The sequence below is a fragment of the Nyctereutes procyonoides genome, unplaced genomic scaffold, assembly GCF_905146905.1.
Source record: "Nyctereutes procyonoides isolate TBG_1078 unplaced genomic scaffold, NYPRO_anot_genome, whole genome shotgun sequence".
NCBI lineage: Eukaryota > Metazoa > Chordata > Mammalia > Carnivora > Canidae > Nyctereutes > Nyctereutes procyonoides.
This window is the reverse complement of record NW_026575121.1, coordinates 8888916-8905024: the sequence shown is the minus strand read 5'-3', so window position 1 is coordinate 8905024 and position 16109 is coordinate 8888916. Positions and strand designations below refer to the sequence as shown.

The following is a 16109-nucleotide window of genomic DNA, read 5'->3' as shown; positions in this document are numbered from 1 at the left end:
ATTTGAGGGAGAACACTTCCTTCTCTCAAATGCTAAATTAATGCTCTGATCCTGTTTGGTGACTTTCATTGCCTTTAAGATGAGTAGTAGATTGACTAAATAAAAAAATGCTATTTCCATAGAAAGAACAGTGTTGGATATCTATATAGAAGTATTTAGAGAAGTCACAGATCTGTGAGTAAATGAAAGGAAAGATAAAGGAGCAAGAAAAGAAGAGAAGAAGAACATAGAAAGTATAGTAAATAGACAAACAGGGAATAGCGGAAGGAAAGAAAATATTACTAACAGCGAGATTTACACTGGCTGTGTACTCTGTGTCCTCTACTGGCTCTGTCTTGATTTTCTTTAGGCACAGGGATCAGAGCTGGGCTTTTCATGGTTTAATACGCAGAATGAAGCTTTCTATTTTCCTTTCTAGATTTTCCTTAGAGGACTGGGGATAGGTCAGAGGTCAAGAGTCATTGGGTTGTGACTTTTTGCTAAGAGACTATTATTTATTATAAAAGTACTGCTGACCTGGGTTTTTTGTTTTCTTCACCAAGGTGGACTATATATTGTACATGGCTACAATGGATTGCATTTTCCTGTCCATTTACTGAATCTTAAAGAACTTTCTTGCAGTATTTACAGGCATATAATAGTTACTTCCTACTGAGTTTTCTATTTCCGTGTCTTTTGTTTTCAAAATGAAAATATTTTTCACTCAGATACAACATGCTTGTTGTATAAAGTCCAACAGTGGTAAAGTTTCCCTGCTGTCTCACTCTCTTGTCTTCCTTTGCCCTCCCCAAAAGACTCACCAAATTTCCTAATTCCTTGACGATGGCCATGGCATAGAATTTCACCTAAGTCAATTCAAAGGCTAACATAAACTGTTAGTCTTCCAGATTTAAAATTTAGATTAAAACACTTCATATTATATAATCTGAATCAGTATTATATCTTAGAAATTGAAAGACATGGTATAAATTAAGCAATCTAAAAAAAAACCAAGATTGATGGTTTGTTTTAAACCTTTATGCACTAGCATGTGTCATACCTGTAAATGCTTCACTATGTTGACAACTTCTCTGGTAGAATAAGGATAGTTAATAATGCCCTGGTCAGCTAAACTCCTCAGCTCTCCAAAGGCAGCTACAAGCTTCTCAAGGATGGGCTCGGGCACATTTGGTCCATATTGCCTGAGCATTTCGAGCTCTGAATGGGGTTTGGGATTATCAACTGCATGGCAGCTAAAAATATCACCTGTAGGAGAAAAGATTCACATTGAGCATGCCAGTAATCCGTTATAATGCCATAGGAACTATGGAATGGTCTTTTAAAGAGCCATTGGTTGTTCACCAAAGCACTTCTATTTTTAAGTGTGTAAAACTGCACAGAAAGCCTGTGCAACAATAGGATGGTATAGAGTAGAAAGCAAATCACTGAAGCAAAAGAAAAGGAAATTGAATGATGTGTGGTTTATTCTTCACAGATTTATTTCTGTTAAAAAAATTATATATTTGAATACAATCCCAATGGGAGATACTCAAATAAAAACAAAAAAGAGAAGACTCCCCGTGTCTCTGCCAATCCCACTCCCTCTTCCATAGGCAGCCAGTATTAACAGTTCAGTGTATTTGTTCTTCAATACCTGCATGAGTCTTTTTAAAAACGCATAAATACAAACATTTAGTTTTGGTGATTTATTCCTTTTCTATTAATTGGAAAATACTTTTCATATGGTCCTGAGACTGCATTTTTAACACATGTTGAATATTTTCAGAAATTATATACACCTATCGTGTATATACGATACATATATATACACGTGTGCTTCTTTATGGATCCAGAAAGAGGGAATTAGTAGTACTGCTCTATACATAATTTGTGTCTTATACAGATTGCTAGAATACACTTTGGAAGCTAGTTTTGGAAAAGGAAGCCCTCAGAGACAATGTCTAAACTAAAACTAAGAAAAAGAAACGTAAAAATATTTCAACTGTAATTTAGGCAACTTGAGATTATCCTGGAACAGTATAACCTATCCTTAAGACAGATGATTTCTCATATTAAAAGTTCACGTAATTTTACTGATTCACAATCCAAGAAACCAGGGGCCAAAGGAAGTTACAGTAAAGAGATATGCATTATTTAGCATGTTCATTTTAAAAAGAACTTTCTAGTTCTTAAAAATCATTCAAATTATAGGGGCGCCTGGGTGGCTCAGTTGGTTAAGTGTCTGACTCTTGATCTCAGCTCAGGTCATGATTTCAGGCTCATGAGATTGAGCCCCATGTAGGGGGCTCAGCATGGAGACTGCTTAAGATTCTTTCTCTCCTTTTCCCTTTTCCCTTCCTCCTCTACTCATGCATACTCTCTCTCTCAAACAAAACAAAACAAAACAAAACACTCAAATCATAATTTATCATTATTATGTATTTATAAAAGTAACTGAATAAAATGCAAGCTATGATAACTTCAAGCTTGTATCTCACAGACTATACACATTTGAACACAAATATGAAGTACATGTTTTTTGCTGAAAATCAAATATAATATATTAACCCTTTATTCATTCATTCATCAAATAATTATTAAATATTTCCCATGAGCCAAGTACTGTTCTAGGAATTTTATACATATCAGTGATCAAAAACACAAAATTCCTGTCCTTATTAAGTTTATATTCTGAAAATGAACTGTAACTATAAATGTTAGAAACTGTATGTTTCCAAGAGAGAAAAAAAGAAGAGAGAAGCACAGCCCAGGAAGTCGGAAATGGTAATGGTTGGGGAGGTGAGTCAGGTAGGTCTTGTTGAGAAGATGACATCTGAGCAAATGCAACTATTGGTAGAGAAAGAACATTCCAGGCAGAGGGTTATAGCTAATAGCTAATATATAGCCCTAAGGCAAGTGTATCTCGTATGTTCAAGAAGCAGCAGGAGGGTAGAGTGACTGGAAAAGAATGAGTGACGGGAAGAGCATCATAGAACAGAATGAACAGGAAGTCAGAGAGATAGACTCTTCTGTAGAAATTCTGTATGTGTATAAGCATATTCATGTATATACCTCCTTCTTGCCTTTTTTTTTATTAATTCAAATGATAGACCACTATTATGGCTATCTGTTTCACTAAATATATCTTGAGGATTGTTTTTGTTTTTTTAATCAGCATAGGTAAACTTATCCCATTCTTTTTTTTTTTTTTTCCACTGCTGCACGGACTCTATTATGTGGGTATTATGGAATTACTTTATCCAGTCCCATTTGAATGGACATTTGGGTTGTTCCCATTGTTTGGCTACTTCCTGGAAACAATGCTATATTGTCTGTCTTTGTACTTAAATCATTGTACAGGTAATTCTCTTGAATAAATTTGCTGATATGGAATTGTCAGATCAAGAATCCTACTAGAAGACTGAGCCTGCTTCATATTGAACATGAGAATTATTGGTAGCTAGAATTACCTCCTTGCTATAGAGAAGTCCTTCTAAAAGTCTCCTGATGATGAAGTTTGTCTAAGGGCCTCTCTGATCCATGTGAATCAGTCACCTCAGAGCTGGTCTCAAATCCTTATAGTTAACAGGGATGTGACAAAAACCACACTACAAACCATTCCTTATTTTGTGCTTTATTGCAGGACCTTTTTTTGTCCTTTTAGAGGCTCCAAACAACAAAGTATAGTATAATAGTTTGAGAAAACAGGGTCTGGAATCAGACAGACTTCAATTTGAAGCCCAGTTCTAACACTCTTATCTAAGTGACTCCAGAAAAAGTGGATCCTTCTGAATATCTGATACTCTCCTTCTCTAAAATGAGGATAACAAATACTCTCACCAGGTGGTTGGGATGATGACACAGCACATGCAGCATGTGCAGACCCGTTTCAGCATTACTACTAAGACATTATTCTTACTTCTATTATTTTTTTTTATTGTTTTCATTAATGTTTTTACCTAAAGTACCGAAGAAATCATTGCCTAAGAAAGGAAATCCAGGTCTGTTGGCCAAGACAATCATTCTAAAATCAGGATGAATCACAATAACGTTTTCTCTTCCATTGACATTAGCAGAATCTGAAAAACAGAATTTCTATTTAGTCTTTATTCATATTTAGTAATTCTTAGGAATATCAAGTGATGGCCTTGAAATAATGTAAGCAGTCATGTTGTTCAGTCATAAAGAACTCCAAAACTCTGGTTGTCACAATTTGGTTATAGGGAAAAAAAACTTTCTTGAGAATTGTGCTTAAGAACAGAATACTGATGAAGCATATACTGAATTTTACAGGGACTTGTATTTTTATGTAAATTCAATGTACATATAAAAAGCAAACTTGTCCAAATATTGTTTTGCAGTATTGAAATTTGGCTTGAGGTGCTATTATTTCTCAAAAAAAGAAAAAGATAAAGAATCCATAATGAAGAATAATCCGAAGGATACTTGAAGGACAATCCAAATATCCTTTGGATTTCATAAGATCAGTAGCTGCATCACTTTGCCTGCCATCACGCAGCAAATGAGTGATTCCTTTTTCCAATTATCTACTCTGAAACTTAATATAGAATAAAGCCCTTGAGCACCTAGTCAGCTCATTAGTGCAATGTTGACATATTTCCAATTAAAGAATTCTACCTTGGTTCTTAAAATAAGAAACCGCAAGTTGATGGAAACTTCCTTTGTGCAAATGTTTAAGGCAGTAAAGAAACTGAATATAATATTCTACTGGCTGATGTACATTTCAGATAGAACTGCTAGTCTAGGCGATAATTTCAGATGGTAAAAACTTTGTTGTGGTTATTTTGAGAAGGAATGCTTGTCATCTGGGTTTATTTAAATTCCAGCCCTAGGCTGTCCATCTTTTAAAAAGGATAGCTGTGAAGCACCTGCAGTTTTACTTGAGATGACTCTGTATGAATCTACACTTAATCTTTTTAAATATAATCTTTCAAATATGCCATATATTTGTACACTAAATACAATTAATAGTCTTAATGTTTGAGCCCCGTTAATTTTAGTTGTGGTGGATAAAAGAGTATGTGTCACAGGCAAACTTTAATTAGTTAATTAAAATATAAATGGCAATTAAAAAATCAAAAAAAAAGGAAAGAAAAGGGAAAACACAGCTCTAGAAGAGATGCTTTAAGAAACCATGTTCAGAAGAGCTTCAGAGGCTCTTGTGTTTAAAATATTGTGTACAATCAAATTGGAGTTTAAAAATTAGGATGACTCCCTTTCTTCTAGACTACTCTTCAAAAATACATTAGAAAATGTAGAGGATCACAAGGAGATAATCACTCTTTAACTACAATTTTGTTTGAGCAATTTTTTTCTTGTTTTCTGTTCACTGTCTTCAAAATGCATCTAAAAAGGGCAGATTCTGATCCTGAGAGTCTGAATGAGATCTTCATAGGAGGTAGTATCCATGCTAACTCAAATTCTCATTTTTCCAATAAATTCACTGTGAAGTCGATATGTTAGAATATTTTTATTATTTATATTTATAATTGTATTATTTATATTGTATGCTAGTTTCCTAGGCTTGGAAATGGCCATCTCCCAATGATAATGTCTAAGAAGAACCTCTCTAGTGAGGCACTTGTACGTTTTCAATGGGGTTTTCTTGACATATTCTCTTTGAATATTGAAGATTTTAGTTCTTAGTTTCAATTTGCTTGGTTACTCTGCTATTGCCTATATGTATTTTCAATGGCTAGTTACAGATGTTCAAGTCTTCTCATCACACAAAAATTTAAATTAGAAACTAGAAAATATTCTCACATTACATCAGACAATTTTTCTTTATAAGTTAAATGGACAAATGAGACTCATCAATCTATGGTTTTTCTAACAATAAGAAAAATAAATAAATGAATGAATGAAATGAATATAAGAAGATAGTCCTAAGCACAGGATAACTTCTTCCTGAGGTAGGGGTGTGTGGGTGTATGGGTGTGTGCACATGTGCGCGAATGCATGAGTGCGTGTGTATATATACACAAGCACACACACGGATTCAGATATCTATGAAAAAATATATATATATATAACATACAAAACTCCCTGGCAAGTTTTTCTAATTATTGAGTAATAATAACATTGATTTTAATATTATAAGTCATAGAAACATGCTAGAGCTTTTAAGAAATCCAAATAATAAGAAAACAAATTGCACAAAATAATGGAGAGATAAGTATAATGAGATTATAGCTGGTATTCTCAGAGTAGAAAAATATAAAGCTGATTTGTCTTAAAAGTACTATGGAAATTTTTAAAGGTGCTCTCTGGCTGTAAAAATGTGAAACAAAGATTCAGATGTACTGACTTTTAAAAATGACTGTCAACACAGACAGCTTCAGTTATATTGAATTTATGCTTGTTGCTTGTAGATTAGTCAGCTAAGTGTGTGATTTGATACCAAAGATGTAAAATTTGCATATATTGAAAGCCTTTTTATATACTCACTTGCAACAATGCGTCTTCCATCTGCTAGAATCATTTCTCCATTTTCTACTAAAGTTTTTAAAATACAGGTGACATTTGTTGGGGCTTTGTCTGCCTCATCTACCACCAGAACATGACCCAACTTTACTGCTTTAACCTTTAAAGACAGAACATTTATCATACACAAAAAAATGAAAGCAAATGTTTTAAAATTTTTATCACCATTGCTTTGGGTTTATAATAGTAGCTAGTTTTATTTAAGTTATGGATATACTACCACAAAAAAAAGTATGTAGCAGAGCTGGAAACAAAATTTATGGATCTCCACCAAAAGCTTCACATAGTTACTAAAGTGTTAACTCTGCAGTAATCACTTTATTTCCCTTTAGCATCATAATTATTCCTATGTTGGTGATGTCCATATTTAACACCCCAGAGTAGTGTTTTAGAGGAGATTTAAAACAAGTATAACAAATACAGAAATTAAAGTGCCATGGGAATTAAGAAGATTGAGACATCACAATCAAAGTAGATATTAGACTATTGCATTTGTTATAGCTCTAGAAGTACAGGATTTTAATAGATCAGAATGGATGGTGAAGACATAAGATACCCACGTGGGATTCATTGATTCCCTAATCAATGGTCAAACTCAAGAAAGCCTGAGGCATACTGAGGGAAGAGTGAATATGAGTAGTCTATCTTGGCTGAAGCAGAGGTTAAATGTAAGAAAAGAGAGAATGGTCTGAAAGGGTAGATCAGGTTTCTGCTACAGTTTGATTGCCAGATCAAGAAATATGTACTTTATCTCATTAAATAATAAATTCATAAAGATTTATGAGTTCAGGCATGATAGGAATGAAGCTTGGAGCTACACTTTAGGACATTCTATCTGGCAGCAATATGCAAATAGACTAAAAGGGGATTACTATAATAATTTGGTAAAAAAGTGGCTTGGGGGACCTGATTTTAGGGGAGGAGGAATGGAAAAATGGAAATAGAAAGCATTAAATTGATCTGAAGAGTTTTTTGGAGGTATAATCTATAGTCTTGGCAAGAGATTAGATGGGAAGTAGAGAAAGGAAAAATAGGAGACTGTCCTAGGTCTTAGGTGTCTGAATAAATGGTGATATTATGAAGAGAAAGGTAAAAGCTAGGATAACCTCTTAAAACCATTTTAAGAGAGTAGATGGGAGAAACACTCAATGAATTTAAATGTAAAACCAAATCTTGTTTTTTTAATAGTAAGAAATATCTCAGAACATAAAGTGAACCATATAATAAATTTTTCTCATTATATAGTTTTGGCAAGTAATTTTAAGGAAATACAGATTGAGAAATAGATGATACCCTCTACCACAAATATTTTATTCATATTCTTAAAAAAAAGCTGATACAGGTTTTTCTCTTTAATTTTTGGGTATAAATAAACTGAATTTTTAAGAGGCAGAAAACAAAGAGCTTCCTAACACTAATCCCCACCCTTCCCATCTCTGTTCAGGGAAAGTTAGGCCCAACCTGGGAGAATTCAGAAGGGAGATTCTAAAGACTTTAATCACTTCAAAAACCTTTGGACCACCAAGGTTCTCATGTGGGTCTATTTGTGCCACTGACACAAAGGAGTTATCTACACAGAGAGACAGGCCCAGCAGCCAGGATCTTATGTGAGAAGGTGAGGAATGGTTTTTTCCAGCTACCCAAAACACGGGGCTAATATTTTATTCATTAAAATCATTTTTAAAAAATTCTAGAAGCATTATCTAATTCTAAACTCTCATATTTGAAAACAGAAAACATTTTTTTTTTTTTTTAATTCTGGAATGAAAAAGAAATCATGGGATCCCTGGGTGGCGCAGCGGTTTAGCGCCTGCCTTTGGCCCAGGGCGCGATCCTGGAGACCCTGGATCGAATCCCACGTCGGGCTTCTGGTGCATGGAGCCTGTTTCTCCCTCTGCCTGTGTCTCTGCCTCTCTCTCTCTCTCTGTGTGTGTGTGACTATCATAAATAAATAAAAGTCAAAAAAAAATGAAAAAGAAATCATTAGAGGATTTCTATCATTTCCTAAATCACTCCAAAGAGCAAAATACAGAATAAGAAAACATTTTATTTTCTCAATTAGTTGCATTTAAACGTTCACTTCCCAAATGACATATGAGTGTTTTTCTGTTAAGACTGAAATCTTACAAATCCTCCCTCAAAGGCTGAAATATAATCATCATTGAGGAAAATACAGTTGAGAATACTTATACAGTTAGGTTACTAACCAAAGGTGAGTCTTCATATACAATTAGTCCATCTTTAACAGAAGGCTGAAGAGTAAGGGTTTGTACTGTGGTGTCCCTAAAATTAAACCAAAACATTTTAAAGTTAGTAAGGAAATACAATGACATGAATAAAAATATTACACATTAAGACTTCTTTTCAAGTTTCTGTTCACCATTCTGCTTTTCGCAAAATAACAACAATAAAACTCCATTCAGCAACAGTAAATACACATAAAATAATACAGCAATACAAGGTACAAGTAAAAATTACAAGGGCTTGGGAATCCATCTAGGTTTACAGATTATCTAGGTTCTTCTCTTTTTCTTTCTAGGAATTTTCCTTGTGATCACTTCACTCTTCAAAATCACCTCCTGAGGGTGAAGAGGAGAGACTAAAATATATGTTTGCATTACAGAAATAATAGTTTTAATATTTGAAAAGCATTTTGACAGTAAGTTCGGTGATGACTGGTGTGTTGACATCATGGCTAATTAAGGTAACTGTGAATTACACATTCTGGCCCAACTTGCCATCAGTGTGTGCAAAAGCCAGACTGTCTCACCTCCCTCCCAGAACTGTAGATTTTTTAATAGTAAGGCAATCCATTTCATTTTCTTAAATCTATTTGCAAGTATGTGCCAGACCTTGCTTTAGATCAGGATATTCAAATTTTCAGTAGTGAGCTATGACTTTCTCACATAAGATATGAAGTTCATATCACCTAAGAATATTTTGGCCAAAAATGTAGAAGCTGCAGGTGATAGGTAGGTCTAGACATGCTCAAGGGGACCAATTGTATATATTCATCTTCTACATATACTCTATCTTTAAAGCAAAAAATCCTACAGCCATCTTGAGCATGTCAAATGGAGAATTAAATTACTTTCAAAATGTGAATAGCATCTTTTTAAGAATTCAAAGTTGTCTTTTCAAACTACTCTACCACTTATTCAAGTAATATGTGGAGTTACAGTCATATTCTTCTGAGTACCTACTATGTGCAAGGCTTGGAATGTGAACCTCAGGGTTTAGTGCTACAATATGTTTCTGAAACTTCTCTCCAAATGCTAACATTTATCACAAACTGTTAAATTTCTAAAATGTGTATCTATTAAAAAAAAACAATAAATACCATATGACAATCACAAATAAAACAGACTTAAAATGTCTTTCAAGTGAGGTTTTGCTTTAGCAAAACAAATTAATCAAAATCAGTTAATTGCCTTGAGAGGCAATTGTGGAGTAGTGGAAAGACTTTGGAGTCAGACCAATCAAGATTGAGAATCTAGTTGTCACTGTCTCTCAAGGCAATTATCTGATTTTGATTAAATTTGTTGAATAAATGAATGCATGAATAAAATGACAAAGTGCTAAAAGTTAAAAATGGATGCTGAAGCTTATAGCACAACATACAATATGTGGATTTCCAAATATATTGGATCATGAGCCCCCTCCCCCTTTTTAAATAGAGAATCTGAAACTATATAAACCACTTTAGTAAATGTTGTGTTAGATTAAGTCTAACTCTCCTCAATGTAAGAAATCTTTTTTTTATAAGATTTTATTTATTTATTCATGAAAGACACAGAAAGAGAGGCAGAGATATAGGCAGAGGGAGAAGTAGCCTCCAGAGAAGCAGGCTCCATGCAGGGAGCCCAATGTGGGACTCAATTCTGGACTCCAGGATCACGCCCTGAGCTGAAGGCAGGTGTGCTTAACTGCTGAGCCACCAAGGTGTTCCAGGGTGGCTTTTTTTTTTTTTTATTAATCCCAGGAATCTTTTTTTAAATTAATTTATAAGCACATATTAGTACAGTCATGTCAAGAAGTACACTTGGGGTTGACTAGTCAAAGGACTATGTCCCCATAGTTATGGTTTATGTCCAGCATGGTCTCCAGTTGAGTTGAATTTAGAGTTATTGTTATGAGTGACTTCTCCATCAGAGTCCTCATTTACCAGGGCTTGAGCAGGTATATTGGCAATACAACTATTAACATTGAAAATTTCTAGACTGGACGCCTGGGTGGCTCAGTGGTTGAGTGTCTGCCTTCAGCTCTGGGTGTGATCCTGGGGTGTGGGATCGAGTCCCACATGGGGCTCCTTGTGGGGAGCCTGCTTCTCCCTCTGCCTATGTCTCTGCCGCTCTCTCTGTGTCTCTCATGGATAAATAAATAAAATCTTAAAAAATAAAATAAGATTTCTAGACCACCTAACTTCTTTGCACCTAGCTTAAAAGGCTTCTCCTTCTATTTTGACTTAATGGCGATTGGCTTCAGTTAATTCCCTGGAGGTCTGGCCTATTGCCCTTCTTGACCTCTATTCCAAGCCCCCCCCGCCCCCGATTCTGGCTCTCATGGATCTATGCTTGTCCTGTGATCTACCGCTTCCTATAGCCCACGCACTACACTTTACAAAAAATTCAATATTGTTCTTTAATATTGGCTAAAATTCAAATTAAAATGTGTTTGATATAAAGCCTTGAAGATGTTAAGAAACGTGAAAACATTGTGACACTTTATTGATGCTTATCAACTTTTAGTGCAAATAAAATGTTTCTTATTCAATATAATGATATCTAGTCATATACCCATTTTCTGTATCCCAGGTATTCCTGGGTCTTATAAGTCTCCTATAGGATATACTTTATGTTATCTTCTACTAAAAAGTTAATTTTTAGAGTTTTAAACAAATAAGCACATAGTTTAACTAATTTCACATAAATTCGCTGTTAATATTCTAGCAATACAGAAGGGGGGAGGTGGGTGAGGAAAAGAAAGAGATGTGTTCACACAGATTTTTATAGCAATATAATGAATTTCTCACCTCGTTTGTCACATATTTAATGGGCATCAACATGACACCTTCTAGCACCAAAATGGAAAAAGGAACTCTTATGTCATTGTCAGTGGGAAGGAAATTCAAGCTGAATTCCAATTTTAAAAAGGCAAACATAATTGTTCTATAACACTTGAATTCTGATAGGATACAACTTGCCAAATTAGATTTATCAAAAGACTTCTGTGCTAGAAATAAAAACCCCAGGTTTGACAGAACATGTATAAATCAGATGATTTCCAAAAAGGACTACAAATGAGAATGAATACAAGTGTAAAGCATGGCTTTCAGTGGAGTGAAAAAGAGGAATTTATAGGAAAGTAGTGGTTTTGTTCTGTTCTTTTCATTGATCATCCTATACATCAAAGGAAAAGCAATGGTTAGTAAAATATGTAAAATAATATGCAATTAGAAAAACTGTTTGGCTTATACGATAATAAGTTTCACTGGTTATGTAAGAGTGGAAAATAACCCACCATCTTCTGCATAGTACTTAACACAACAAGAAAAAAGCTTGTTTTTCAAGGTACCTTACAATATTATAAACTTCAAACTTAATTAAATGATAAGGTAATCATTACTGGCACAAGTAGCATATAGCCAATATAATGATTCTTTTTCAGAAACATTGATTAAAATCATTGCTCTGTATTTAGGAGCATCTTGGATCAAAATATATTAATTAGTTTTCCACACATATAGGCAATAACCCTAAGAGAATATTTTATTTGCTGCCATTTTAATTATATTATGATTTTTTTCTTCTCAAGAACAGCTTTGAAATATAAGCTTATAAAAGTTTAAATAGTCAATAATTTCAACAATATTGGGGAGAAGGAAATTTAAAACACACTCAAATCACATTTCCTTAGCCTAAGTTTTAATGAAAAGATGGTTTTCCAGTTATAAATGTTATCCTTAATGTTTGAATTAATTAGAATGTTCAGCTAATTGCTGTCATAAATGTTCTCACTTCTCACTGTCTTGCAAACTAAAGCTGTCTATCAATTAAAGCCTGTGTAGATAGAGGGGTTACTCAAAGAAATACAATGCTAAACTCTAGTCTTCTTTTAACTCTGTGATTTTAAAATTTTTAAAATTAGAGTTATTAATGTTTTGATAGTGATTTAAAATCATTCCAGATGCAATAAAAGTAATTAGGTTGTATAAAGACCAAGTTTTATCAAAATAAGGAAAAAGAAAATTGGCCTTTAGAGAGCAAGCCGAATCTGTTCTTGGAATTTTGCTTGTAAAGGTACTTAACTAAGCTAATAACTGCTGATTTACTGAGGAGCAAATGATCTCAAAATAGTGATGTTTATTTTGAAAATGATATTTTAGTAAGTTGTGTTTAAACTGGCTTATGATTAGCTTTCTTTTAGAATAGTAGCTAAACATAAGAGTGAAGGAAGAAAGAAGATACCTAAAAGTTTCAAATAGCTAACAAAATTATCTCTAACTTCATAGTTCATTAAATAAAATTGGCTATAGGAATAAACTACTCATTAATATGAGCCAAACATGAGAAAGCAAAGAGAGAATATAGCACATAGGAGGTACTTAAGAAATATTTGCTTAATATTTTTAAAAGAGGGATGATTATGAAAACAGAATTAAATCTTAATTTTTGCCAGTAAGAGATAAGCATAACATCACTGATTGAGAAGTAAATGATGCTGAAAGATATTTTCAAGTGAAAAAGAGTTCATGGTATCATCAGGAATATCATTTCCATAGGCTTATTTTAAATAATCAATGAAATAAAGGTAAGGGACACTAATAAGAATTTCGACCAATAAAACAAAGAGTGGTAATTAGACACAGTTGATACAAACAAATTTAAAATTTAAACGATGTTTACAAATATTCTGGGCTCTCTTGAATAGTAACGCACCACTTCTCTACCCTTGCCTATAAAAGGCAAATATATTTCTCCATGTTGAGAGAGAAACTTCCCAAGGCCCTCAAACAGAAACAGCCCCTAATATAAGCAGTGCTACCATATAATACAAAAAAAGAATGGCGCAGCCCGGGGGGCTCGATGGTTTAGCACCGCCTTTGGCCCAGGGCCTGACCCTGGAGACCCGGGATGGAGTCCCACGTCAGGCTCCCTGCATGAAGCCTGCTTCTCCCTCTGCCTGTCTCTGCCTCTCTATTCTTTCATGAATAAATAAATAAAATCCTTAAAAAAAAAAAAAGACAGAATTAGCTGTGATTACTGCAGTATTTGTTAAAAACCAGCTCTGGCCTAAATGTGAGTCCTCCAAAATTGGTCAATCACTTAAGCTCTCAAAGCCCAGGATTATTCATTTCTACAGAGGGAATTAGAATATATGAAGAATGTAGTAAAAAGCCAGGAAGTTAAAAATGGAGAGAGAAATGGTATTATTATATGTGCTTTGAATGCTTTGAGGAAAAAGTCCTTTTAATAAGATAAGCAAAATATCATTTCTGCCAAAGTGATTGAAAATACTCCAGTTCTTAAAATAGCTGTTTGGGAGGACTAACAGTTTATTTAGTAGTCAATCACTCATCAGTAATGTGTCCAGATGCAAAAAATCCTAACAAACCATAAAAGAAAGGAAGACATTAGGGAGATAATATTTATGGAAGGAAATCTACTGTGATGCAACACTTCTTTGCTCTTCAAGGGTAGGTTCACTGGGAACAGCAGGTAGAAAACAGCCACAGTAAAGTAATATACAATGGAGCTAGACATTTCAAAATATGCTTCATTTTCAAAATCTACTTCCTTCCTCACATCTCCTAGCACTATATTAACACTTATTTAAAAAGAAATTCCTCCAATATGCAAAAGGCATGCTGATAATCACATCTTTTAACAAAATCTGAAAGTTTTGAGCTGTCCAGCCTTTAAAAATAAATCTATGAATATGATATATTTAAAAATTGGATCTTTGGTCTTTACTCTGAAAACTAGCTTTCTAGCTTGGTGAATTTTAGGAACTCAGAATGATCTAGTTTCTTTGTGGGAACTTCATTTCCCCTTTTCCAGCCCCAAAAGAAAAAGTTATACAGGTCCCTTACTTCCCTTTTCCCCTGACATTGAACGATGCATTTTCTAATCAGTTTTTAAGAAGGAACAGAAGAACAAGATGCAGATTCAATTGCAAAACTGAGTGGGCAAGGATGCACACTGTGTCCACTGGATAAATCTTTATCAGAAAATAACGAGTAATTTATATTTTTTAAAGGCCTCAGTAATTGGATAACAACATAAAAGTGTGATAGTCAGAAATTAATAAATGAATACCTTTTCATACCAGGATATTACCTAATCTCTCATTCAGTAAACATGTATTGAATATTTTACTAATGGGCATTGCTTTAGATGTTAAAGTATCTATGAACAAAACAGGTGGAGACTCTTTCCCTTGAGGGGGTTTAAATTCATAATATATTTAAGTGAACTTAACTCACCATACTAATTAATAATGTACCATCTTTGGTACAGTATGAACTAGATCTTGCATGAGATTAAATATTGAAAGATATTTTACCAGAGGCATTTCAAAATAAAACTGAAATACCTATTTTTGATCTCTAAGACAAATGAGAAACAGCCTGCTGCTACTGAAGTCCATCAAAAGACTGAAGTCCACCAGTTCTCCAAGACGCTGGCTCGGCAGGTGTTTCATGGTTAATTACCCTAAACACATTTTCTGTGTGATACTTAGTGCCTAAAACTCACTATGTAAGTGCATTGTTTATATATCACAATATTATTCAGTATACCATAATCTTGAATTATTTTATTCTCATTTCTGGCTGTTCATCAACTTCAAAAAACTCACAATGCTCGGTGTTAAATTTATGACTTCAATGACTCAGGTCAAATAGAAAATAGTATGTAAATAAGCATATATTTGGAGAACTCTTAAAGGTTTTTTTTTTTTAAGTTTTCTGTAATGTACCTATTTTATTTAAATTTTTTATGATAGATTTTCTTAAGGAAAATCATTTCAGCCTTAGCCACTTTCCTGTGTTATTTTATTTTACGTTTTTTAAAGATTATTTAACATTTGAGAGAGAAGGAGCGTGCATGCATGTGCATGGGAGAGAGCAGTGTGAAGCAGACTTCACACTGAGCGCAGCGCCCAACAGTGTAAGAACACACTGGGGCTTGTTCTTACTGCCCTGAGGTCATGATCTGAACTGAAACCAAGAGTCAGATGCTGAGGGACTATACCACCAGGAGCTGTCCACGGTCATTTTAATGACAGAGAAGGAACAAATATCTCTAACAACTTAAAGGCCAGAGGACAGGAGCAGAGCTCTAAGCACATTTCCTTGTCATCTTATGTTTTATCTTAAAATTTGATGGGGATTTTGAATGCTACTCTATAACAAATCCAGTTGTTTCAATACAAAAAATGGATCAGTCACCACGAGAGAAAGAGCAAGGAAAGCTGAGCCGACACCTGCAGGACACTGGGTTGAGCTGAAGACAGCTGACACTGCAGAGCAAGTTCAGCCTCTGGCCACTTTTGCTCTTCTGGTATCTATCTTATTTCTTAAATCCAAATTTAAATAAATGAGCAGTCATAAATGGCAATCATGT

General features: G+C 34.2%; 1 protein-coding gene across 2 annotated transcripts in view; it reads right to left on the bottom strand.

Annotated features, from left to right (window-relative positions):
• The window catches only part of VWA8 (von Willebrand factor A domain containing 8), a 342943-nt gene that overhangs the window by 136262 nt on the left and 190572 nt on the right, over positions 1 to 16109 (bottom strand). For both annotated transcript variants that reach the window (XM_055335701.1, XM_055335702.1), the window contains 4 exons: positions 8691 to 8766; positions 6448 to 6583; positions 3939 to 4058; positions 1040 to 1245 (listed from right to left, as the gene is read on the bottom strand). In XM_055335701.1, coding sequence (XP_055191676.1) covers positions 1040 to 1245; positions 3939 to 4058; positions 6448 to 6583; positions 8691 to 8766 — 538 coding nt within the window. The remainder of the gene's footprint in view (positions 1 to 1039; positions 1246 to 3938; positions 4059 to 6447; positions 6584 to 8690; positions 8767 to 16109) is intronic.